The following is a 25,190-nucleotide window of genomic DNA, read 5'->3' as shown; positions in this document are numbered from 1 at the left end:
AACTTGTAACTTATATTTCTTTAATTAACTAGGATACAAGGATAGGCAATTCGATTCCGAATACATAAATATTAATTTCCATTAGGATAAGCTTAAGTTGCTTAAAAAATATCAATAATGGGTAATGTATCAAAGTTTATGACAAACAAGAATTTTAATGACTAAAAGAGAATAGGAGGTTATGATTTAAAATTTTACTTTGAAAAGGAAATTTGATTTAAAATATCCAAAACCTCGTAAAGAAAAGCAATAGGTCGATTTAAATGGCGAGATTGAGAATCAAAGTCGTGTTTTATGAAGTGTGTTTGATTTGAAGCTTTTGACTTTTGATTAAAAACTAAAAAAACACACAACTTGAATGGAGCCATGTCTGTAAACAAATCAAACGAACACAAACAATGACATATTTATGTTCATTTATTTAATTTTAAATGAACATGAAAACAAACACCTAATCGAACAGATATTCATGTTCATGTTCGTCATTTAAAAAATAAACATTTTCGTGTTTGTTTATGTTTGTTCATTTAACAAACATAAACAAGCATAAAGGAATGTAATTAAACAAAGATAAACGAACATAAAATGAACAAACTTAAATAAACACAAATGGAAAGATATAAAACATTAAGAGCATGTTTGAGATTGAGTTTGAAAACAACTCATTGGTTTTTTCAAAAAACAATTATTTTAAAAAGTGTTTGCCAATCACAAAATTTTTTCTTATTTTAGTTTTTTAAAAGGATTCAAAAAGTTTTTTTTTTCTAAAAACCACAAATTTCAGCTTTCCAAAATGACGCTTTGAAAAAGCCAATAAGTCAATAAGCTGCTTTGAAACTCAATCTCAAACATGCTCTAAATGAGTGTTTGAGATTGTTTATTTTAGCAGCTTATCTGAACATAAATAAATGAATAAAACACATGTTCATGTTTGTTTGTTTATTAAATAAATGAATTTCTTAACGAACGACTCACAAACACTTCATTTTTTTAAGTTAACTTTTCTGCTTCAAACTTCAAATTTTTCAAAAAATCGGTTTCTCATTAAACTCAAAACAGTTACAATAAAGTGGTAAACAAACTCAAAACACTTCACTAAACGTTCAATTCGTTCACATGCTTAAATAGAACCCATCGTTAATTACCAATTACATGGACTAGAAAGAAAACCCACATAAACTACAAGGACCAAACTCATACATCCAATCCACCGTATTCATAACCACCACTCACCGGCTAGGGTTCAACTTTCAACACCAAATGGACCAATCATGCTCTCCAACCTCCTCCACCTCCAAAACCACCACCACCACCCCATCCTCCCTTCTCACCACCACCTCCGCCGCCCCACTCCTCTTCTTCACCATCGCCTCCGTCCTCCCGCAAACCCCGTACCCCATCCCCACCACCTCCCAATACTCCGTCGCAGCCTTCCGTGCACTCTCCACCGAACGCATGGAAGCACCTTTACGTGACGCACAGTGGCGCTCCTTGTACGGCCTATCCTACCCTGTGTTCACAATTGTTGATAAATTAAAACCCTATATCTCCCAATCCAACCTCTCCTTACCTTCCGATTACGCCGTTGCCATGGTTCTATCCCGTCTCTCCCTCGGGTTATCCGCCAAAACCGTAGCCAAACGATACGCCATCGAACCGTACCTCGTTTCGAAAATTACTAACATGGTTACGAGACTGTTGTCGACTAAATTGTACCCCGAGTTTATTAAAATCCCCGCGGGGAGACGGAGGCTTCATGAAACGACGGCTGTGTTTGCGGAAATTACGTCGCTTCCGAATATATGTGGCGCGATTGATAACACGCATATTAGGTTGCGTAGTTTGCCGTCGGGTGTGACGTATCCGAATGTTTATATGAATGGGTACGGGTTTAAGTCGATTCAGCTCCAAGTGGTGGCGGATTGTAAGAAGATTTTTTGGGATGTGTGTGTGTGAAGGCGCCGGGGGCGTTTGATGACGTGGCGCATTTTCGGGATAGTTTACTTTATAATAAGTTGATTTCCGGGGATATTGTGTGGGAGAAGGTGGTGAATGTGAAGGGGCATCCGGTGAGGCCATATATCGTTGGGGACTGGGTGTATCCGTTGCTGTCGTTTTTGTTGACGCCGTTTTCGTGGAACCGGACGGGGAATCCGGCGCAGAATACGTTTGATGAGGGGTTGATGAAAGGGCGGAAGGTGGTGGAGGAGGCGATCGGGTTGTTGAAGGGTCGGTGGAGGATTTTGCAGGATATGAATGTGGGGTTGAATCATGCGCCGCAGACGATTGTGGCGTGTTGTGTGTTGCATAATTTGTGTCAGATTGCGAGAGAGCCGGAGCCGGAGTTGTGGAGGGAGCCGGAGGAGAGGGGGCCGGTGCCGAGGGTGTTGGAGAGTGAGAAGAGTTATTATTATTTTGGTGAGAGTTTGAGGCAGGTGTTGGCTGATGATTTGTACCAGAGGCTTTCTTCGAGATGATGATTGGTGGTTCGGGTTTAAGGTTAGTCTTGTCTTTTGTTTTTTTTACTAATATTGTTGTAACTTTGTTCTAGGATGATTAAAGCTTTTGGTGGTAATAAGTAGTGTGTATGTGAACTGGTTGGTCTGTGATATGTAGTTAAAAGCTAACTCAATTTCTGAATGCATAGAAGATGTTTTTCAGTCATATGTTGTTTCCTGTTTGATCTCGTTTGCACTTGATGTTGAAGTTGAACTGCCCCTAGCCATAACTGTAAGTTTATGTTTTGAACTGATTGGTTCGGTTAGTTTCTGTTTGGTTCAGTTATATGTTAACTGTATTGAACAGTTTGTTTAACCCGTCGCTGGGCTTGATTTGGATTGGCTTAATGTGGTTAAATTTGGTGAAGAATTGTGTTTGGGAAATGTAAAAGGCTTCAACAAATTTAATCGAAAACCGATTAAACCGAACTGATCTACCCGTTTGAGACTTGGGTCAGTGGTGTTAATCGGATTCGGTTTAACTCGACAGGCCTGGCTTTAGCTCGTTGTTCAGATCATGTTTTCTGCCAACTAAAATATAAGCACCAGCAGTGAAACACACAAGCAATGCAAGATGACAATTAATTTTCAGTGTGCCAATGGTTCTAGCTCACGCATAAAGCAACATTTAGTAATTTGACACTAGTAAAATGAAAACCCTCGTCTGAGCAAACCGCATTCCTTGCAAAACCAACCTGATCCCGCATACCGAGTATACTTCAAGAATTGTGGAAACTGCATACACAGATTGGGCCAAGCAATACATATCATAATATCAATTCTCAATTCCATGTGGATCTTTCTTCTGGATATAAAACAGAAAGAATTCTTCAAGAAAACCAAATTCAAGCCTGGCCGGATAGCAAAATCGAACCTGTAATCGCCCTGGGTATCGAGTATATTGATCCTGCATTGATCCTGTAATCTACGCCTCTGTTAATTGTAGATGCTCGCTATATCGGTTTGAATTCTGTTATGTTTCGGTCTGACTAAGAAATTAAACAGGTGTCAAAATCGCTGGGAGAGAAGAGTCTGTTGCAAAGAGTCGCTTCATATGATAACTGATCGGGTGGGAAATAAGAAACGGATTTTCAATTCTGAAAGGTTATTTTTGTCATAACATGAAATTATGTATATGCAATTCTCCCAAATTATGCAATCAATAGCTTTTTTGTCATGCACACTTTTTATTCTGAAAAATTGATCTAAAATGTGATTTACAAGACAAACCTATAAAATTTCTAGCATGACAACATTTGTACTTGAACATTCTGAAATATCAGAAAATAAAATCATAATAAACCAAAGCTAGTTATTCAGAATAGCTGTTACAAGATCAGCAAATTATAAATAATCATACAATCTATATATAAACCTTACGTTAGTATCATCGTAAGGGTCTCACAGTCCACTTAGTATCTAAGACTGATCAAATAGCCCATGGTTCCCAGATCACTCGACAGCTCGTTACCACGTTAAGAACTCAGGCTGATCAGGTTTGAGCTCACTGGCCTGAGCCAAGTTCAAGCTGAAGGTAGCTCGTGAATAAAACTCGAGTTGGTTTGACTCGAGCAAGTCACCCATTGGCTCACTTAACTTTGTGTCTTTCCTTGTATGCTAATGATGCCACATTAATCATGATAACTGAGCATATTCAGTTCTCCCACTGTTTGGAAGAAGCCCATCCTTGGCCATTTCAGAAAGAATCTTGAACACTGCATCCATGTTCCCTTGTTTATGGTTTATCTCAACAAGCGCTTTCGCCACCTCAGCGTCCGTAACCTCACAACTTCTCAACACATTTTCTATAACCTCACTCGACTCCACAATCATCTCACCTTTCACAAGCTCTTTCACCAACGCAATGACCGTTGCAGTATGCGGAATAAACCCATGACTCACCATCTTTTTATAAAAATCAAAAGATTTCCTCAAGTTCCCACCTTTACAATGACCATGTATCATAACATTATAAACAGCTTCATTGGGTACTTGTTTTCTTTCAACCATTTTATCAAACACCGTATCCGCTTCACTCATCAAACCTTTCATACAAAACCCTTTTATAAGAGCTACAACACTTTTCATCTCCATGTTACCACAATTCTCTATTAGAGTATTGTAGGTCACATCATCCGGAACCACATTATCATAATACAACTTGAAAAGAATCTGCTTTGCTTCATGTGTTTGTGCTTGCTTGCTAAGTCCGTTAATCAACACACTGTAAGTCACAACATCGGGTAGCAAGCCTTTATTAATCATTTCATCGTGCAATTGTAACGCGCTTTTTGTATCTCCTTCTACACAATAAGCATTTATTAAAGCCGTGTAGGTACATTCATCGGGTGGTAAACCTAATCTCAACATTTCTTGGAACACAACACAAGCTTCGGTTAGTTTCCGCTGAACACAAAGACCTTCGATTAGCGATGAATATGTAACATGATCGGGTTGAACACCTTCTTCGACCATTTGGCGTTTCATTTCAAAGGCTTTATCGAGTTCTTGATTTCTACAAAAACCGGTTATTATTGTACTATAACTTACAACGTCCGGGGATAATCCAGTTTTACTAATACCATCAAGAACACGTAACGCGTCTTCCATTTTCCCATCTATTGTGTGCCCATGAATCAAAGCGTTATAAGTCACGATAGACGGTGAAAACCCGTTCTTTTTCATTTCATCCAACAACTTATAAGCTTCTTCCATGAACCCCTGTTGAGAGAACCCGTCAATCAATGTTGTATAAGTTCTAGCATTCGGAAACAACTTCCTTACACGCATTTGCTCTAAAAACCCCATAGCCCGGTGCAGGTTTCTAGCTTTACACATACTATTAATCAAAGAAGTATAAGTTATAACATTTGGAGACAACCCGTTACTCGTCATCTCATCATGCAAAACGAGCGCTTGATGAAAATTACCTTCTTTACAGTACCCGTTCACAAGTGTATTATACGTCACTTCATCAGGAACAATTCTCTTCCGCTTCATCTCTTCAAGAACCCGACCCATTTCTTTCATCTTCCCGTCTCGACAAAGCCCGTTAAGTATAACATTATACGAAATCACATTCGGCTCCAAATCCCTCTTGGACATTTTATCAAACACCTTGAGCGCATCATCAAGTCTCCCTAACTTACAATAAGCATTAACTAACGTGTTATACGTAACAACATTCGGCAAACAACCATTCGTTTGCATCTTATCAAAGAACTCCAAACCCTTTTCCAATTCATTAACCGCACAAAACCCGCGAATTAATATATTATAAGTAAACACATTTGGCGAAACACCAGTGTTAATCATATGCATATACATTTCTTCTACTAATTTAATCGGCTCGTTCAACCTAATAACCGCATCAAGAACCGCGTTATATGAAAGCACACCGGGCATAAACCCATGGGATTTCGCTAAATGAATTGTGTTTAATCCCCTTTTAACCATTTTCAAATTGGAATATGATTTCACCAACAAGTCGATAACCGAAGAGCTCGAATTACAATCAAAGTACGTGTCTTTTATCAAATTGAACACCATATCTCCGGATTCGTCGTCCCGGGTTTTAACGGCTACGTCTTCGGCAATGGATTGGGCTGTTTTGTAAAGCTTGAATCTTGTGAGAATGTGGATTGATTGGCAGCTGCATTTGAGGTCGAAAAATGGGTGTTTTCGAGCCCAATTGATGAAAGGTAGGATTAGGGTTTTGTCGAATTGGGAGTGGTGGAGTAAATAGGAAGCTGATTGAGGGGTGAATTGGGAAGATAGAGGGTTTAGGTTGTGTGTGTGGTGGCGTTTGAGGATGGTGATGGCTTTTCCGACGAGATTGACATCAGGCGGCGGTGGTGACGGTGGTGGTGGTGGAAAGGAGGTGACGGTGGAAAAGTGTAGGTTTTTCCGGTAGGGTTTAAGGGTTTTCATTTGGGAGAAAAATAAACTAAGGGTGGTTGTGAATAGAGGGTTGATATTACACACTCTCTTCGGTTTTCGGTTATTTTGACGGTGACGGATCCATAAATTTATGCAAGTGACGGCAAAAATACAGGTCGGGTCAAAACAAAATGTATCATTTGACCTTCGTGCATTTTGGTTAAGTGGATGCCTTGGCTCCTTTGGTTTAATATGTATCCGTCCATGTATGCTCATATATTCTTTTTATACGATTGTATAACGTCAGTCCATTCTCTAATCTCTATTCACCTGTATGACACTATGTATATGTCTATACACATGTGTAATCACACTTTATACATATACCACTTTCTAGATGCATAAATGTGTAACCATCGTTTGTATATATATATATATATATACCAACCTCTATAGACTTATATAGTATTGGGTTTGACCCGTAAAAAAAGCTTGCCGATTTCAAGGTTAAATCGTAGTCGTAATAAGTTTTAATACATGCCCCCCAACCCCACCCCACCCCACGGCATGGTTAACTTAGTGTGACGTTTTTTTTCATACTAACCATGTTAAATGTTTAATAAGCAGGTTATATAACATGACATGATACATTTAACATGGTTAAAGATAAATGGTTATATAACATGAATGATGCGACACATTTAACGACAATATACTTGACACAAGTATTGTCGATATTCACTAAACATGGTTATAAGATACTAAGATACAATTAACATGATAAAATTAATGCTAACCATAATTAAATTATATTCAATTATCTATAGAAATAAAACAAATTGTCAATTTGATAAATATGCCAAACATATTATGTCTCCTTACTAACCTATTTAACACGATAAGTATAACATGTTATGCAAGTAATAAACAAGTTAAACTGATTAAACCCGTTGATTAAACACTTTATCGGATCAGTTGAATAAACATAATGCTTCATTGTCTTCTTCACTCACCAAACCAAGACCCAACGAAATGCAACTGAACACCACTTCTCAATCTCAAGACCACCCACCATTAATATTCATCCTCTCCTCTATACCCACACCTGTTATTGTTAAACCTTACTTACCACCCATGCGCACAGCCTTAACCATCCTCCGCTCACTCACCACCTCCTTCCACCACCGCCGTCTGATAACCCACCGCACTTTCAACATAACCCACCAACCCCACGCCCAAAACCCACCTCGTATGTCCTTTGTCACTCGCTCCACTGACCAATCTTCAGTCAGTCATTTCGTCGAACACTTGGCGGGCGAGGAAGAAAATTGGGATTTTGATAAAAATAACGAATTGTTCACCTTTGATTCCGGGTTTGGGTCGGGTATTGATGATTTCAAGAAGTCGAAGTCGAACCCGACACTTGATGTGAAGGAATTGGATGAGCTGCCTGAACAGTGGAGGAGGTCTAAGCTAGCTTGGTTGTGTAAAGAGCTTCCGTCGCATAAGCCGGCTACGCTTGTTAGAATATTGAATGCTCAACGAAAGTTGGTTAATCAAGACGATATGACTTATGTTGCGGTGCATTGTATGCGAATTCGCGAGAATGAAACCGGATTTAGGGTAAAGTTTGTTACTTTAATTATTACTAATGCTTAATTATATAACATTATATGAATTTGTTTGTTTGTTTTGTTATTTAGTTGAAATATTTGGGTTTGGTTGGTTAATTTTTAGGTTTACAAATGGATGATGCAACAACATTGGTCTCGTTTTGATTTTGCGCTTGCTACGAGGCTAGCGGATTTAATGGGAAAAGAGAGAAAGTATTTGAAATGTAGGGAGATATTTGATGACATAATTAACCATGGATTAATCCCTACGGAATACACGTTTCATATTTTGATAATATCCTACCTTAGTTCATCAAACCGAGGTTGTTTAGATGAAGCGTGTGTCATCTACAACCGGATGATTCAGTTAGGCGGTTATAGTCCCCGCCTTAGCCTCCACAATTCTCTTTTCAAAGCCATTGTAACCGCACCCGAAGACATCTCAAAGCGGTACCTTAATCAAGCGGAATTTGTATTCCATCAAATGGTGACGTCTGGTTTCAAGATTCATAAGGATATTTATAGCGGTCTTATTTGGCTTCATAGCTATCAAGATGAGGTAGATAAAGAAAGAATTGAATCTTTACGAGCCGAAATGCAGTTATCTGAAATTGAAGAGAGTAGAGAAGTGCTTGTATCTGTTTTAAGAGCTTGCTCAAAAGACGGGGACGTTAAAGAAACCGAGAAAACATGGAAAAAGCTTGTTATGTCAGCTCAAAGCATTCCTTCTCAAGCTTTTGTTTATAAAATGGAAGTATATGCAAAAAACGGAGAATATATGAAATCTTTAGAGGTGTTTAAAAGCCTCCAAGAACAATTAGGTTCAGCTAGCACTTCAGGATTTCATAAAATTATAGAAGTGTTGTGTAAAGCTCGGGCTACAGAGCTTGCACAGTCTGTGATGAAAGAATTTATTGAAAGTGGTAAGAAGCCGTTAATGCCGTCTTTTATCGATTTAATGAACATGTATTTTACATTAGGTATGCATGAGAAATTGGAGTATACTTTCTTTCAATCCCTTGAAAAATGTCGTCCCAATCGTACCATCTACAATATATATCTCAAATCTTTGGTACATATTGGCAATCTTGAAAAGGCGGAAGATGTGTTGTGCCAAATGCAGAATCTTGAGGATGTTAGTGTCGATTCGAAATCTTGCAATCTTATTTTAAGAGGGTATTTAGATGGTAGAGAGTATGTTAAAGCACAAAAGATGTATGCTTTAATGAAAGAGAAAAAATTTAATCTTGAACCTGATTTGGTTGAAAGTCTTGAACGGGTTTTGAGTTCGAATCAAGAAGTTGTTAAGAACCCGGTAACGTTAAAGCTTAGCAAAGAACAAAGAGAATCTCTTGTCGGATTATTGTTAGGTGGTTTAAAGATTGAATCAGATGAAAAAAGAAAGAATCATACACTTGTTTTCAAGTTTAATGAGAACATGGGTGTACATAAGGGTTTAAAGAGACGTATTTGCAACGAGTTTCACGAGTGGTTGGATTTGAGTAATGAAAAAGATGACCAGTTGACTACGGTCTCACACTCTTATTTTGGGTTTTATGCTGACCAGTTTTGGCCACAAGGTCAACCGGTGATTCCAAAATTAATTCATCGGTGGCTGTCACCGCGAGTTCTTGCATATTGGTTCATGTATGGGGGGTATAAGACATCGTGTGGAGATATTTTGTTGAAGATTAGAGGAAGTGAAGACGGTGTTGACCGAATTGTTAAGGCTTTACAGAAAAAGTCTTTGACTTGTAAAGTCAAACGCAAGGGGGGAGTGTTTTGGATTGGTTTACTTGGAAGCAATTCAATATGGTTTTGGAAATTGGTGGATCCGTACATTGTATTAGAGTTAAAAGATCTTTTGAAGCCAGAACAGTTATCCCAAACGGTTGACTTTGATAGAAGCGATTCTGATTATAGTGAAGATGATGCATCCTAGCTATTTTGTTTGGATTTTGATGATGGTATATCTTTAAACAATTTACTAGGGTTCAAAATCTTATGATCTTATTTATAGAATATCATTTTGTGCATATTTAATAGTACTTTTGCTATATATATTGTTATGCACTTGGACCATGAATATGATTGAGGCCTAAGTTAGCTGTACAGGTATTGAAGAGTAGTTTTGATATGCTAATCAAACAGTTTATAATTGAATGTGATTATCATTGTGAAAGTGACTTGACATAATGGGTGTCTAAGAATGTTTACTTGGCTATTTATTTTAGTTGCCAATCGAGTGCCACCTCAGCGTTCACCTGCCATTCGTATGCCAATTCGCTTAAAGAACCTAGTACCTTTCATAGGATATTTGCCTATAACCAATGTACATATGACAAACGATTTAAAACCGTTGGCATTTACTGCAGTAAAGAATTATGCGGTCAGCTTACTGCAGGAGTGGTTTGCCTTGAAGATTTGTTGCAGCTTCAGCTGGATTACTTGTTTACAGTTTCTTGATTTTTTTACAGTGGTCATCTGGCTTAAAGAGACTTGTAGTCTTTATGGTGGGTATTTTGGTTTATAAAAGTTTGTGGATTATTTAAACTAATTTTTTTTAGACATTGCAAGGGTGCACACTTTTTTGGAACTTGACCTTAACCATAACCTAAAAACAGAAATAATAATGCAAGTAAAAGCCAAGTTAATCTAGATCCGTTCTGGGACACCGATCCTTGAATCAAAGTCGTCTTAAAACATTATAATCTTTATTATACGAGTGCATTGGTTCTTGGAGTAGCATCTAACAATCGTATTATAGTGATATTTAGTGTGTGCTTTATGAAGGGCTCGTATAATATATCACGACACGCAATACCATGACACCTAACCTAAAAGAGTGTAGGTCAAGTACAATGGAAAAAAGGACCGAGTTTGGCAAAGATTTCACGCATATATTGCTTACTTTACCGATAGAAAGAAGTGTTGGTGGAAATAGACCTCAAGTACCCACTTTTCTATGAGTTTATACATTGACAAGATATATATTCATATTAAGGTAATTATTTTCGGTCTTCTCTTATGGCACAACTTTTTGTAGGGAAAATTGTATTACAAATAAACAAATAATCACTATAAGCTACAATCATTACATTATAATATTATATTGTCTATACAAGCCGTTCAAATAAAAAGGTTAAAAAAAACTTATTAGACTTCATCAACCTACTAGACGGTGATAAAGTATGGATGCTAACACGTTAAGCATAAAGTAGCTACAAATATACGATGGTTGCGTAACTTGCATTAGCATGTAGGGGGGGGGGGGGGGGGGGGGGTGTTTGGGATTCCTTCTAATGTTTCCTATAAGTTAATAAGTTATAGGTTTGTAACTTATTAACTTATCCCCTTACAATAACACACAATACCAAGCACTTTTTAACATTTTCAAAAGTTAATAAGTTATCATCATCATACTCACTTACTCAGTATATCCCACAAATAGCAAAGTTATGGTAGGGTCTGAGGAGTGTAAGATGTAGACAACCTTACCACTACCCCATAGGAATAGAGATGCTGCTTCCGGTGAGACCCCGACTCGATAGTAGTTTTGCATCAAGCTTTGGACATAAGACACATTGTTCTCAATCATCGGGACACCGGCTGATCGGTGCATGTACCCTTGTCTTTCGGCTATCAACGCCACCACATGATGTCTGATTAACCTTTCGACACTTTTAACGTTATTTTCACGAAATTAGTAAAATAACGTCAAAATTAGTGCAGTTTCACTTTTGTCCACCCGAGGATTCACACATATATACATTAGTAAGTTATAAGTTGCTTAAATTAAGCTCCCAAACACCCCCATAATGCTGTCAATTTGCAAAAATGTTGAAAAGTGCAATATACCCGACTAATCCCCCTCCCCCCCCCACTCTCTCTCTTTATGAAGGTTGTCAAAGTCACTAAGAGAGCAATATATTATATACCCAACTAATCTATACTAATTAATAAATAAAGGTTTTCTTACGCCACATGTCATCTTTTTAGCCATCATTCCTCTTAAATTCCCGCCTCCCACCACATTCCTCTTAAATGCAGGTTAGGCACGTTCAAGCGCCAGTTAAGCGCGTGGCGTTGGTTACGCGTGTTTAAATACCAGTTGAGCAACCCATTCTGACATGTTCGAAAAATAACACTAACCCGTTCTAACCGGTTTCGTTACTAAATGTTGTCTCAATCAACGCAATCCGACCTGAATAATGAGAAACAACCTGATGAATTTATTGCTTCATCATGATCATGGAAGATTGAAAATGTGAAAATGCAGAAAACAAAAGAGCCAATGAATATTTTTTTTGGATCTTGTTATTAAAACCATATATGTGTTTTCCGGAATCATGTTATGTAACTAAGTTAATTGACTGCAGCTAAGTTCCACATTGTTTTTGTATAACATTCCTGATATAACTCAAACCGTGTCATGTGTTATCAAGTAAAAAAAACAAGACGATTGCAAATGCGAAGAAAATAGGAGGAGATGTTTCAAAATCACGGGCACTTTCTCCGCAACTTCAAAAGCTTATCGGAGAGCCTAAAATGATTCCAGATGAGGTACAATTCAACATAAATAATAGACATTATGTTTTTATTTTATTTCTTTTAAACTTCTTGTTTGGTTGTTCAGGTTATTGAGAAGATATGGGCCTATATCAAAGAGAAAGATTTGCAAAATCCAAAGAAGAAATGGAATATTCTTTGTGATGAAATGTTGTATGAAATTTTTCGTGTCAAATCTATTCATATGGTTGACATGTGGGAAGCACTTAGCAAACATATATGGCCAGTAGAAGAGGAAGAAGGTACTGTCTATATACATATATATGTATATATGCACGCACACATACACACGCTTGGTGTTAATTAAGCGTAATCTCTGTAACAGTTATGTGATGATACTTTATTCTGAAAATGCAGTTACAGTTAAAACTTCAGGTAAGAAGAAACGGAATAAACGAGTCAAAGAAGGTAAATTTGGGTGTTGACTATGCGCATTTTGGTCAATGTTGTAGAAATATTACTAACATTTGTGTATTGTCTTCTCAGATGAACCGAAACAAAAAAGTCAAAGGGAGGACCTGTTTCTCCAATTCCAGTATCTGATGAGCTGGCACAGTTTTCCGGTACGGTGTGAACACGAACTTATTAGCGGATATATACTCACATATTAATATATATATATATATATATATTCAAGATTTAGTTAAATATGTATTTGATTTAGTTTCCTAATTAGAGTTGGTAGAGGGTTATGTTTCTTCCCGTATATAATGGGTTTATTGGATTAATAATATGGAAGAATGATTGGATACCATAAACACTTTCAGAACTATCTCGTTTAGAAGCCCGGAAGAGACTGCGGGAATATATCAAGCCTTCAGGATTCTCATGGGGGGAATGGTATTGTAACACCACCTCATGTCTCTCCGATTTCGATCAACCTAGAAGGGTCTTTATTCCCGAGACTTGTCACACTCCAGCGGGTTTATCTGATCACCATGACAGTAGTGATTCAGATGAGGACATGGCCTTCCGCTTCTCAGCGAGGAAGAAAGAGCGCAAAACTGGAACTTTCTCAATGGTACCCTTCTGGACTCCGTCAAGCAATTTCTTAATTTCGGACCTCCTCCAGCTGAAAGAATCATTTCCCGACAACTCATATGCCCAATCTTTAGCCACGAAGCTGAGATAAACCACCGAATGATATGGTATGAAGAAGCTTATCGGCTCGAAGAAATGAGAAACTGAAGTCTGAATTGAAAACAGTCCTGGGAGATAAACTTTCTTAACTTCAGACACTCACTTTACTCGAAGAAGATAAGCTACAGTCGGCTAGCCAACAGTCCCGTCTTTCAAAAGAGATAGAGATGCTTCGCCCCGAAGTCAAACGGTTGTCTTCTGATAACGATGCTTTAAGGGGGCTTGTGGTGCAATTGGAGAAGCATAAGGCTGAAGCTTCTTCCGAACATGACCAACTCTCTGCTGCAGTTGATGCTGCTATTCTCGAACTGGATAAGTCCAAGACCACCGTTAATGAGCTTTCGGTTCGATTGAAACGTCAGGAAGTATGCTTCAGTGCTTCACTATTTAATTTTTTTATCTTTTTTATTCTTCATAAATCTTTACTTTTATTTATTTGTTCATATAGGAGGAGATCTCGAGGCTTTATGAAAAAGAGCACTTATTGTCGCAGGAGAATTCCCGACTCCTAGAATCGTTGGAGCTAAGTAAAGTTGAGGTTACTAAGTTAGAGGAGGAACGCTCGGCTTACTTACACGTCACGAGGAGGTTCAGATGGAGCGAGACAGGTTAGCCCACGACTGGCACTGGCTGATAAGTGAAGGGTTTCAACAGGTTTTTGAGCGCGTCCGAGATAGCAAAGAATGGCTCACATTGGTTGAGAACATTAGCCGGGAATCAGTAGCGGCTGGTTACCAAAACGGATTAATAGCCGGATATCAGCATGCTGCTGATGGGGTTGTTATCAGGAATACACCTCGTTTCCTTCCACTGGCAACTGTTATGAACAACCTCACCGAAGCTTATAACACCCTGCAATCCTCCAGGCACTCCTTGGTGGACCAGATATCGGGTTCTTCTCATCAGCCTTTGGATGTTATTTGTTCGTTGATCGACAATCGTGAAGCTTTAGCCCTGCCTCTTTCTTGAAGGAGTTACTGTTGACTTGTTCCTTCTTTTGCTAAACTTCCAAGTTATGTATCAGCCTTATTATGCTGTAAGTTAATATTAGAAAGCTAAAATATCGACTTCTCTTCTTTTTTATACGCGCAGCAAACTTACAAACACAAACCTTCCTTTGATACGTGCAACAAACTAAAAACTTACAACTCATCAAAATTCATTACACTACATGTTTTTGAACAAATCAATCTTAAACATGCTTAAAATTATTAATTTTTTTTTCTTGAGTAGAGTAATAGACACTCTGTCAATTTACTTTCAATGAGTTATAAACAACTTGGTTCACCTAATCACCTGTGAAGTTAAACTATTTCACATGTGAACAACGCTATTAATTAATTTTTTTTTAATATATGTATTTGTTTTATTAATATTCAATTCACATTAGCTCATGTTTGCGAGTGATTTTTGGTGCACAGCATGTTGCTACAATACTAATGGTTTAGGGTTCAATTTGTTACGTTAGTTCTGTATACTTCATCAACAATGAATGAAGAATGAGTATCGATTGATTTGAATAAAAACTCTTTCTCTCTACTTTTTTTTATATCATTGAAGTCAATCCTAACAACATCTATGATGGAATAACCGACGCAATAGTTTCAGTGGATACGCCCGTAAACGATCATAGTGTCGTGTAACGGGGGACAAAAAACACAATCTGGTTACACATCTTATTAATTTCTAACATTTACATAATAGCTACCCACTTATATCGCAAGGTGAACTATAACCGAACCGTTAACCAAAACCGAATCAAAAACCAACGAACTGAAATGAAATTAACCAAAAACTGAATTAACCGACTATCAGTTATTGGTTATTTTTTGTGCCCTCGATTAACCGAACTGAAGCATTAATATTTTCATATATCTATAACTTGTATACTTCCATTTCATGTATATGTATCTCCATTTCATGTACGTCTAAGCAAAACATTTAGCCCAATTTTGGTTTTGGTTATTAACCGAATTAACAAACCGAACGGTTAATTAATAACCGTACAGACCCCTGCTTTATGGTTATGACTATACATGATGTTATTACATTCTAACATAGCTACCTACTTATATCATATCATTTTTTCCAAAATTAAAACACTAGATTGATATGAATATGGGCCACAAGAAATGAGCATATAAAAGAAATGAGCGCAACAAAATTGGACCCCAAATCTTAGATTGAATAATAATGAATGTTAGCCCCTACCTTCATTCCTTGAGTGTGGGATAATAATAATAATAATAATAATAATATTCCTTCCTTCAAACTTAACCTAGTTTCACATTCACAATCACATTAACACACAACCAACCACAATAATAATCAGTTAGTTACTTAACCTCTTCATCGTCATCTGTGCATGCCAATAACCTCTCTATAATCCATTCATCCAAAATGTTAACCGACTCGGAGCTTCTGAAACATCTCCACGACGTCCTCCGAACATCCGACCTTGACACCGCCACCGGCGCCACCGTCCGCCGTAGACTTGAGCACGAATTAGGTATCGATTTGTCCGATAGAAAGCCCTATATCAGGCAACAAATCGATCTGTATCTTCAATCGCGTTATAACCATGGCAATACGGAGGTTCAACAATCGGAGAATGCTAAGGTCGATGAGAACGATAATGGCGGGAGTGTATCCGATGAAGCCGAAGATGATGACGTGGAACCCGAAGAGGTAGAAGAAGAAGAAGAAAGTGATGCGGAGGAAGAGAAGATTAACAGGTGTGTGTATATGTATATTGTTAATATTGGTCAATTTTTAGGGTTTAATTTGAGTCAGTGATTATAATTTGTTCTGTTATGGAATGTGCAATTAATGTTAATGTATGCTGTCTGTAGTTAGATAGGTATTGTTTACTGAATGTTATGAATTGTAATTTTAAATGTTGTTTACATGAATTTATTGTTTTCTCTTGATCATTAAAAGATTGAAAATGTGGAAACCTAAAGCATATATGTTGTCAATGTTGTACAACTCGCTAGCCAGGCAGTGGGCAGGGACTAGGGATTAATCAGATTAGAGTTTTTATATGTAAATTTTAGTTTTATATTAAGTAATTTACAGTTTTATGTATACACGCACACACTTTTATATGTATATACACACACACACACACACACGCAATCTCTGGAAATTGCTGGAGTTGCGGGAAAGTGTCGGGGATTTTGCTAGAATTAAGGCCAATTAGAACTAATTTAGTCCGGATTTGACAGATTAGGGTTGACTAGGTCCGACAACCGATTTTTTTGCCATTGCCCTAAAATTAATCAGGAGTCCGATCAGCGACTAGTTGCTGACTAAATAAGATTTTTTCAACACTGTATGCTTCCGACTGAATAAGATTTTTTTCAACACTGTATGTCGTAACTCAATTAACTGGCTGTAATTAGTTTCCACATTTTTTTTATTTAATATTCCTAAAATTAATTCACATGTATTATAAATTATGAAGTAAAAGCAACAAGACAGCTGCAAATGGAAAGAAAAGAGGAGGAGGTTTTAGCAGACCATGTGCACTTTCACCTCCACTTCAGAAGTTTACTGGAGAACCCGAAATGGCCCGAACTGAGGTACAGTTTAATATAATTAATAAAAATAATGTTTCTAAATTATTTATTTTGAGATTTTTCTTGTTTGGTTGTGTAGGTTGTGAAGAAGATATGGGCTTATATCAAAGAGAAAGATTTGCAAAATCCACAGAACAAAAGGAAGATTCTTTGTGATGAAATGCTACATGAAATTTTTCGTGTCAAATCTATTGATATGTTTCAAATGAATAAAGCTCTTAGCAAACATATATGGCCGATAGAAGAAGAAGAGGGTACTAATGAATATTATAAATTATCCTCTTTGCGGTTAATATTTTGTATTTTTGTCATCATACTTTCTTCTGAAAATGCAGTTACAGTTAAACCTTCAGAGAAGAATAAACGAGTCAAAGAAACGCCTTCAGATAAGAACAAACAGAATAAACGAGTCAAAGAAACGCCTTCAGATAAGAACAAACAGAATAAACGAGTCAAAGAAACACCTTCAGATAAGAAAAAACTGAATAAACGAGCCAAAGAAGGTAACAGCAGGTGTTGATTAAGCGAATTTTGGTCAATGTTGTAGAAACATTACTAACCTTTGTGTATTGTGTTCTCAGATGAACCTGAACAAAAGGAGAAAGGAAAAAAGTCAAAGGGTTCGGGATTTGTTTCTCCGCTTCCAATATCTGATGAGCTGGCACAGTTTTTCGGTACGGGTGAACACGAACTATCTCGTTCAGAAGTCGTGAAGAGAATGTGGGACTATATCAAGCAAAATGACCTTCAGGTTACTTACTATTCTGTTAAGATTTTCTTAAACGGCTCGTTTCAACCCAGGCGCATTCTGGTCAAAGCCCGTTTTGATCTGAAAGCAATTGATGTTTTTTTTGACAGGATCCATCTGACAAACGGAGGATTCTATGTGATGATAAATTAAAAGAACTATTTAAGGTTAACACGTTTATTGGCTTCACGGTTTCAAAGCTTTTGACAACTCATTTTATCAAAGATAAAGAATAGCCATACGGCTTCTTGATAAGGTAAGTTGTTTGTTTTTTTATTTCATTATGTTTCGAAAAGTGTATATAGGTCTCGACTCTTGAGAATACTAACCATATGTTCATTGGTGTATTCTACTTTTTGTTTAACATCATTGACAAAAGTTACATTTCCACTTGACATTAAAACAGTTTTTTAGGATTTTGTTTTGATTTCTCTTCTTTTAAGCCTGTTAGGTCTTTGCAAGTCTGTGTAAATATATGTTTTTATTGTGCAATTTGGATGGTCCAGTTTCGTAGAGATGATGCAATCTGGGTTGTCCTAATCGGGGAGTAGTCATGTTTCACTTGGTTATATAATATTAGTATCAATAAATGTTTTGTATTATGGTCGATTGACTTTACAAAGAAGTAAAAACATCTCCGTATTAGCGAATAGAGATGGGGTTACAAGAATATAAAAGGATAAGTAAAAGAAACAATATATCATAATGTAACCCCAGTGTTGACATGCCTTCACAAGCTAGATACTAATAGCAAATGTAGCTTGGATCAAATAGCGACATCAAGAATGTGATAAATTTCGGTTGAGAGTATTTCTCCTTCATGTTAATTCTTCTTTGCAGATCTTTGTTTTGTACTCCGGTTTTTAAATTTCAGAGTCGGTGTCTGATTTAAATTTGTATCGGTTTTTTAAATTCAGAATCGTTGCCTGATTTATAATCTGGATTGAGCTGTTGCTTTGATTTTCTTTTCTATTTTTGGACAACAATATATGTTTATAGAGAAATGGAACCAACAGGAAGCTGAAATGAGATACAAATAAAGAAATGGAAAAACATATACGTCTCATATTGTGTTTGATTAACTTTACAAAGAAGCAAAACATCTCTATGTAGAAATGATTAGAAGAGTATTAAATATAATAATTCAAAGTGAAAATGAAAGATAAATGTGACGAGTTTAGAGACAATCGAGATAATGTAAACATATGTGAAGTGACAAACAAGATAAGGTTTGTGAGCTTTACGAGCCAAGTATTTTAACGCTGAAGCTTGACACGAAACTCTACTCAAAATAAAAACATATTATGAATTTTATATGTTGGATCAATCTGTACAATCAGATATTGTGTAGCAAAGTACACTAATTGAAGAAACATTAGTTCAACCCGAGTCCAGCCTAAACGTCTAAGTCCTAGCTGGGTTAGGGTTAGGTCCAATATCAACGAGTCCTAATCTGCTAAGTCTGCAAAACAAAACACTGTGAGCTCGTTATGAAAAGGGGAATAGGAGGTTCTTCTTGTACCCTCGTAAGAGTGCAAGAGTGAGGATCCTTAAATTGTTGGTCAAAGTGTGCTATTTATAGCCGGAGAGGAAGAGATGGATTGGCCAAGCTGTCACTATCAGTAGCACCTTCAATTCTTGTGGGAGAGCACGCACAAGGTTTCTTCATTGGCGCCATCCGTGCATAAAAGCTAGAACTAATTTAGTTTTTTCAAAATTTCTGAAGAAATGGTTAACGTTACTCCGGTCCCAAGGCCAGTAACCGACCAAGAAACCCCGGTAACCACAACCCCAGCAACTGGGGGGAACACCGGCGGTTATACAAATCTTACGAACACTACCCCGACTACCCAAGCCGGGGCAAGTGCAGTAAATATTCCACTGGGGTTCACTGATGCCCAGTTGGAAAAACGAACGAGGGCCCCTCGCCAAACACTAGATCAAGTGAAGGCGTGGGCCGAAGCACGTCAGAGAGAGTTCCAAGCTGAATTGGATGAACGCTTGCGTTCAGTTCAACAGGCTGACGAATTCGGCAGTACTCGCCAACAGCTCAATATGAACAGCGAGTGCGAGTACTCAGACGAGGAGAGAGAAGAATCCGATACCGACGCAAACCCTCGCCATAAGGCGAAAGGGAAGCGTAAGGAAACGGACTTCCAGCCAAAAAGGAATTTTGGGGAAGCTTTTAAACCAACGAATGCGGAGAGAAACCCGCGTGACTTCTCCAAAACCTTTAGGCCAACTGCTACAAATGCAGGAAAGTCAAAGTTCGCAAGGGACATTGTGGAAGCAATCGCCCCGAGAAGTGCCAAACAAATGTCCAACATTGGCACTTATGATGGTCTATCTGACCCAGACGACCACTTGAACAGATTCATTGCGGGGGCAACCGTCAGTAACTGGACGGAACCCACGTGGTGTTATATGTTCCAGATGACTCTGGTTGAAGCGGCCAGGGCATGGTTCGATCGTTTACCGGTCCACCACATATATGACTGGGCGGACTTTCAGAACAAGTTCAGCCAGCACTTCAGCCAACAGAGGAAATATACTGAAGAACAGTGGACGATCCTCAACTGCGTTAGAGAGGAGGATGAATCTTTATTAGACTTCATCACCCGCTTCAACTCCAAAAAGCTAAGTCTCGGCAACATAAGTGAAGATCTTGTTCGCGCCGCTTTCATCCAAGGCGCCGAATACCCGGAGCTTATCCGCACATTGACGGGTAAGGATGGCATGCCATCAACATGGGATGCCATCATGACGGCGGCCAAGCGCTTTGCCGAGACGGAGAAGCAACTGGGAAGGGATCTTCCCCAGAGTACACACCTCTACACGCAGAGGACAAGAGAGAACAATGTCCGGATCGCCCGGCAGAACAAAAAGAGGAAGCTAGGTATCTGGCAGTCAAGGGTAAACTTTGACACCTCATCCAGCTCTCACCCTCTTGTTGGCGGAAGAAATCACACACACCCTTCAAGCCAAAAGCACCGGTGGACGCCACTCACCAAAAGCGTCACGGAGATATTTGCCACTGAAAAGCTACCGTGGCCAAAAGCTCCAATGATCCGGCACCGACCTAATGCGGATCAGAGCAAATCCTGTGACTTCCACGGGACAAAAGGTCATGGTACGGAAGAGTGTACATCCTTGAAGGATATTGTTGAAGCATTCGTCAAGGATGGAAGACTGGCACACCTGGTGGCATCAATCAAGAAGGGAGGACGGAACGACAACCGGTACCGAGGCAACGGACGAAAGCCCGTTGACATTAGCATCAACATGGTTCATGGTAATATCAGAGGAAGAAAAAGGCGAACGATAGAACCATGTGCGTGGAAGGAAGCTGAGGTGCGCTTCCCGCGAGTGCCAGGAGGACCCAGCAAAGAAGGCCCTATCGTCATCAAAAGCCAGCTGGGGCACTACATCACCTCCCGCACTCTTGCTGACAACGGCGCCTCGTCAACGGTGATGTACAGGCAGTTCTTCGACAAGCTAGATGACGAAGACAAGGAACGCCTGGAAACGATCTGCGCCTCGATGGAAGGGTTTGATGGCAGATGGGAAGGTGGCAGAGTTTGGCGATACGCCCCATGCATACCTGAAGGATCGGCCGTCGTTGCCGATGACGGAGGAGGCATGGTGGCGGCCGCCGCGGTGGCCGCTGCAGAATCCGCAGCAATAGTAACCGCCGGCTCGGTGAAAGATGCTGTAAAAATAGCACTCACAGCCGGCGGTGACGTCATCACAGCTGGAACAGTCGGCTCAAAGGAGTGAGCAACTGAACCAGCGGAAGCAGGCGCAGGCGCCTGGGTCGACGCCTCAGGTAGGCTGACCAAGCCTACCGTCATTGGCGGAGAGGTACTCCTCTGCCATCCACCCTGGAATGCGTCAACATCCACGCCTGCGTAAAGAAGACAAGTGTTAAACGACATTAAACTATGAAACTAAAGATAAAGGAAGTTTGTACTTACGGGTTTTCTTGAGCCTAAAGGTACGGAGAGGCGGGGACGAACCCGATGGAGCCGGCCTCTTCACGCCGGTCACCGTTGTCATCCTGGGCTCTTCGGTGACAGTTGTCACAGCCTCCGGAATGGTGATCTTATCACCACCGGGATTCCCCGCCACCTCTTCGCTCTCGGTCTCCGAGTCAGACCGAGGAGCTGGATCGGCTGTGGAGGCCACCTTCTCCTTCCCCTTCCCGCCGGCAGCTTTCTTCTTCCGCACCAACGGAGGACCATCTGCGGATTCCTCATCAGAACATACGATTAGAGGAATTCCAGCAGAGGTTTCAACATTGAGGGGTCGAGGGTCGAATAACGCCTTACCTGGCCGACGGGCACTAAGGATCTCATGGCCTAGCGGATAGACCTCCACGAACCGATCCGCCGTTTGTTCTAGGATGGGCAACTCGTTCTCGTCTAGAGCGCGAGTACCCATCCGAGCGGGACCGTCAGCCTCCCGCGGGTTCAAGAGCGACTGCAAGTCGTTCCCCTCTGAAATAAACAGGAAAAAAAGTTAGAAGAGATTCTAAATCAACAAAAAGAAAGAAAGCATACAGTAAGGAACAGAGTTCGAACCGTATTCGAGGACGATTGGGATCTTATGCGCATCCGCAGCTTTCCACACCCGGCTCATCCCCAGCATCACCATCCCGGACTCCGCAAACCGGTAAACCGGAGATTGGACTCGGGATATCTTCGAAAACCATTCCGCCTCCTCGTAGTTGGAGGCGTGAAGGCTGGGAAGTACTTGCCCATTCTTAAACTTCATGGCAAGGGGGATGGCGCGAGCGGAGATGTAGAAGAACTCCCGCTTCCACGCGCGAAGACTGCGCTCGGTTGCGCAAATCTTCAAACCCTTGATCCGGGTTATCAACGTGTACCACCCCTGGATGCACCTCCAAGTGTAGAAGGTCATCAGGTGGTCAACATAGGGCTCAATGCTCAAAATCCGGCACACCCACTCGAAGTGGCGAATCTTGGCGATCGCCATAGGGTGCAACTCGGTCAAATGAACACCGTGCCTCTCAAGGACACGGTAAACAAACTTTGTCAATGGGAACCTAAGATTCCCATAAACAAAGAATGCAGCATAAACCCCGATCTTGCCTCTGGGGGCATCGTACACCGTCTGATGGGGTTCAGGAAACTCAGGCTCGAGAGACTCGAGCATGAACTTCCTGACGACGTACCGATACAGATCGCCAGGCAGAGCACACTGGCATTCGCCAGCAGTACTCTTGTCGTCAGCTGTAGACTCGAGATCACGAGACATCTTGAAAAAGAAGAAGAAAACGATTTCGGGAGAATGCTTGCCTGAAAAGGTGAGTATTCGCCGGAAATCGCAAAGAAGATGAAGAGAAGAGTGAAAGTGTGGATTACAAAGAACCCTCTCCCCCTTTATATACTAATCGCAATTAATGCGATGAAATTAATGCGGAAGAGAGAGAAAACGAAGGTGCAATGAAACTATGACACGTGGCAAAAAGCAAGCTGGCAACAGCTGTTGACAGGACGCATACCATTAATTTCGCGGCCACGCGCCCGAAAAATCGCGCCCACGCGCCTGAAAAAGCGTCTGGAATGACCATGTACTGTCACGTCACCATAACTTCCTGCACGTCCTGACACAGTCAGAAGAAACCGTCGCACGACGTGTCAGAGGTTTGGACTGTTCTTATCCTTCCACCAACTCTTCGAATTTCAAAATTCAAAATTCAAAAAGATTTAAAAGTAAGCGGGAAAATACCCCTTACCTTGGCAACCAAGTAACTGTAAGACAGGTGCGGGTACAGTGTTAAGGCAAAACCCTTCACATACTTAGCACCTGCAAGGAATTGAAGCCAAGAATTCCTCGGCAACCAAGTAACCGTAAGACGGATGCGGGTACAGTGTTAAGGCAAAACCCTTCACATACTTAGCACCCGCAGGGAATTGACGCCAGGAATACCTTGGAAGTAAAGTAACCGTAAGACAAGTGCGGGTACAGTGTCAAGGCAAAACCCTTCACATACTTAGCACTCTGCAGGGAATTCAAACCAAGAAGGATCTTCTGGGCCATGCTGGCGGAAACGGGAATAACATCCCCGCATGATGGGAACGACGAGAACTATATTGTTCGAAACTCCATGATGGGATTGGTGGTTTTAGCATAATTGATCAGTATGTTGAAAACTACCAAAACCCCACGGAGAATCCACACAAGTGGGACTCAACGCTCCTGACGTACGAGGAGGTTACAAACCTACCCGCTTCACACCCAAAGATCAAGCAGAAAAGTCGGGAATTTCTGCGTGACATCAGGAAAACCGCGGGAAGAATCACCACGGAAAACCGAAAAACTAAACCCTTTTCAAAAACCCCTTGCTAAGTCCAAAAGTTCACCTCACTTATTAATAATTCATGAGAAGAACATTGGACTGGGGGGACTTGAAGGGTTAGGTCTCAGCAGAGCCCAGTTGGACCCGCAAGACTCACCTTGAATAGGGACGTCTGCGCAATGACCAACTGCTCCAGCAGGGCCCACCATGCTCATAGAACCTTACGCGCAGTACGCCAGCTGTACCCGCAGGGAAAGCCTCCCAATGGCGAAGTACCCCGCCTGTTCCCGCAGCTGCGGATACAAGCCATCAGGGAAGGCTACCCGCACTAACAGCAAGGCTACACGCACAAGGCATTCGCTACTTCAGTAGTCACATGAAGGAATGAGCAAGGCGGGAATACTCCCGCCTAAATGAGCCAGTCCGTATGCTTCTGGAAGGTCTTTCGTACTATACCTACTAAGGTATGGGCGGAACAGACAATTTGACCAGAGCAGCCCATGAACCAATCACAGGGTGACAGCTCACCGACAACAATACGAGGAGGAGCACCCTCTAGTACTGTTTGTCACTATTAGCCGCTGCCTACTCACCAACCCTTACGATGGGACGTGCGCAGCCTACAGTTGGTGGAACAGTGCGTAGCCGGCAGTAAAGGAACAGTATACAGCCGACCTTTACTGTTGGCCGTAGCCTATCCACCAACCAGCATGGCCTGTGCGTAGTCCACTGTTGGTAGAACAGGAATACTATTCAGCCGGCTGTACCTTCTAGGAAACCTACCTTCGGCTATAAATACTCCAACACCTTGGAATGGTAAGGACATCATCTGATATCTCA

General features: G+C 40.3%; 3 protein-coding genes across 3 annotated transcripts; 2 read left to right on the top strand and 1 right to left on the bottom strand.

Moving 5' to 3' along the window:
* Positions 1–3,967: 3,967 nt before the first annotated feature.
* On the bottom strand, positions 3,968–6,433 carry LOC143629453 (uncharacterized). The gene has a single exon (XM_077098723.1). The coding sequence runs from the start codon at positions 6,426–6,428 to the stop codon at positions 4,134–4,136; it is 2,295 nt and encodes a 764-aa protein (XP_076954838.1). The 5' UTR covers positions 6,429–6,433; the 3' UTR covers positions 3,968–4,133.
* Positions 6,434–7,387: 954 nt separating this feature from the next.
* On the top strand, positions 7,388–10,119 carry LOC143629452 (pentatricopeptide repeat-containing protein At2g15820, chloroplastic-like). The gene is made up of 2 exons (XM_077098722.1): positions 7,388–8,000; positions 8,115–10,119. Exons 1-2 carry the CDS (start codon positions 7,410–7,412, stop codon positions 9,930–9,932), a joined length of 2,409 nt encoding a protein of 802 aa, XP_076954837.1. The 5' UTR covers positions 7,388–7,409; the 3' UTR covers positions 9,933–10,119.
* Positions 10,120–15,863: 5,744 nt separating this feature from the next.
* On the top strand, positions 15,864–18,681 carry LOC143629450 (uncharacterized). The gene is made up of 6 exons (XM_077098721.1): positions 15,864–16,434; positions 17,166–17,283; positions 17,360–17,534; positions 17,616–17,783; positions 17,862–18,031; positions 18,139–18,681. The coding sequence occupies exons 1-6, from the start codon at positions 16,100–16,102 to the stop codon at positions 18,262–18,264; spliced, it is 1,092 nt and encodes a 363-aa protein (XP_076954836.1). The 5' UTR covers positions 15,864–16,099; the 3' UTR covers positions 18,265–18,681.
* The last annotated feature ends 6,509 nt before the right edge of the window (positions 18,682–25,190 follow it).

This window comes from Bidens hawaiensis, unplaced genomic scaffold (genome assembly GCF_021521415.1).
Source record: "Bidens hawaiensis isolate Kalapana, Puna unplaced genomic scaffold, B.hawaiensis_p1.1 tig00005195_1, whole genome shotgun sequence".
Taxonomy (NCBI): domain Eukaryota; kingdom Viridiplantae; phylum Streptophyta; class Magnoliopsida; order Asterales; family Asteraceae; genus Bidens; species Bidens hawaiensis.
This window is presented reverse-complemented; position numbering and strand designations above follow the sequence as displayed.

Coding starts and splice junctions, on each gene's coding strand:
- LOC143629453 (XM_077098723.1), bottom strand. CDS start 6,428: ATGAAAACCCTTAAACCCTACCGGAAAAACCTACACTTTTCCACCGTC.
- LOC143629452 (XM_077098722.1), top strand. CDS start 7,410: ATGCAACTGAACACCACTTCTCAATCTCAAGACCACCCACCATTAATA. Junction 8,001..8,114: donor AGAATGAAACCGGATTTAGG/GTAAAGTTTGTT, acceptor GTTAATTTTTAG/GTTTACAAATGGATGATGCA.
- LOC143629450 (XM_077098721.1), top strand. CDS start 16,100: ATGTTAACCGACTCGGAGCTTCTGAAACATCTCCACGACGTCCTCCGA. Junction 17,284..17,359: donor CCGAAATGGCCCGAACTGAG/GTACAGTTTAAT, acceptor TTGGTTGTGTAG/GTTGTGAAGAAGATATGGGC. Junction 18,032..18,138: donor TCAAGCAAAATGACCTTCAG/GTTACTTACTAT, acceptor TTTTTTTGACAG/GATCCATCTGACAAACGGAG.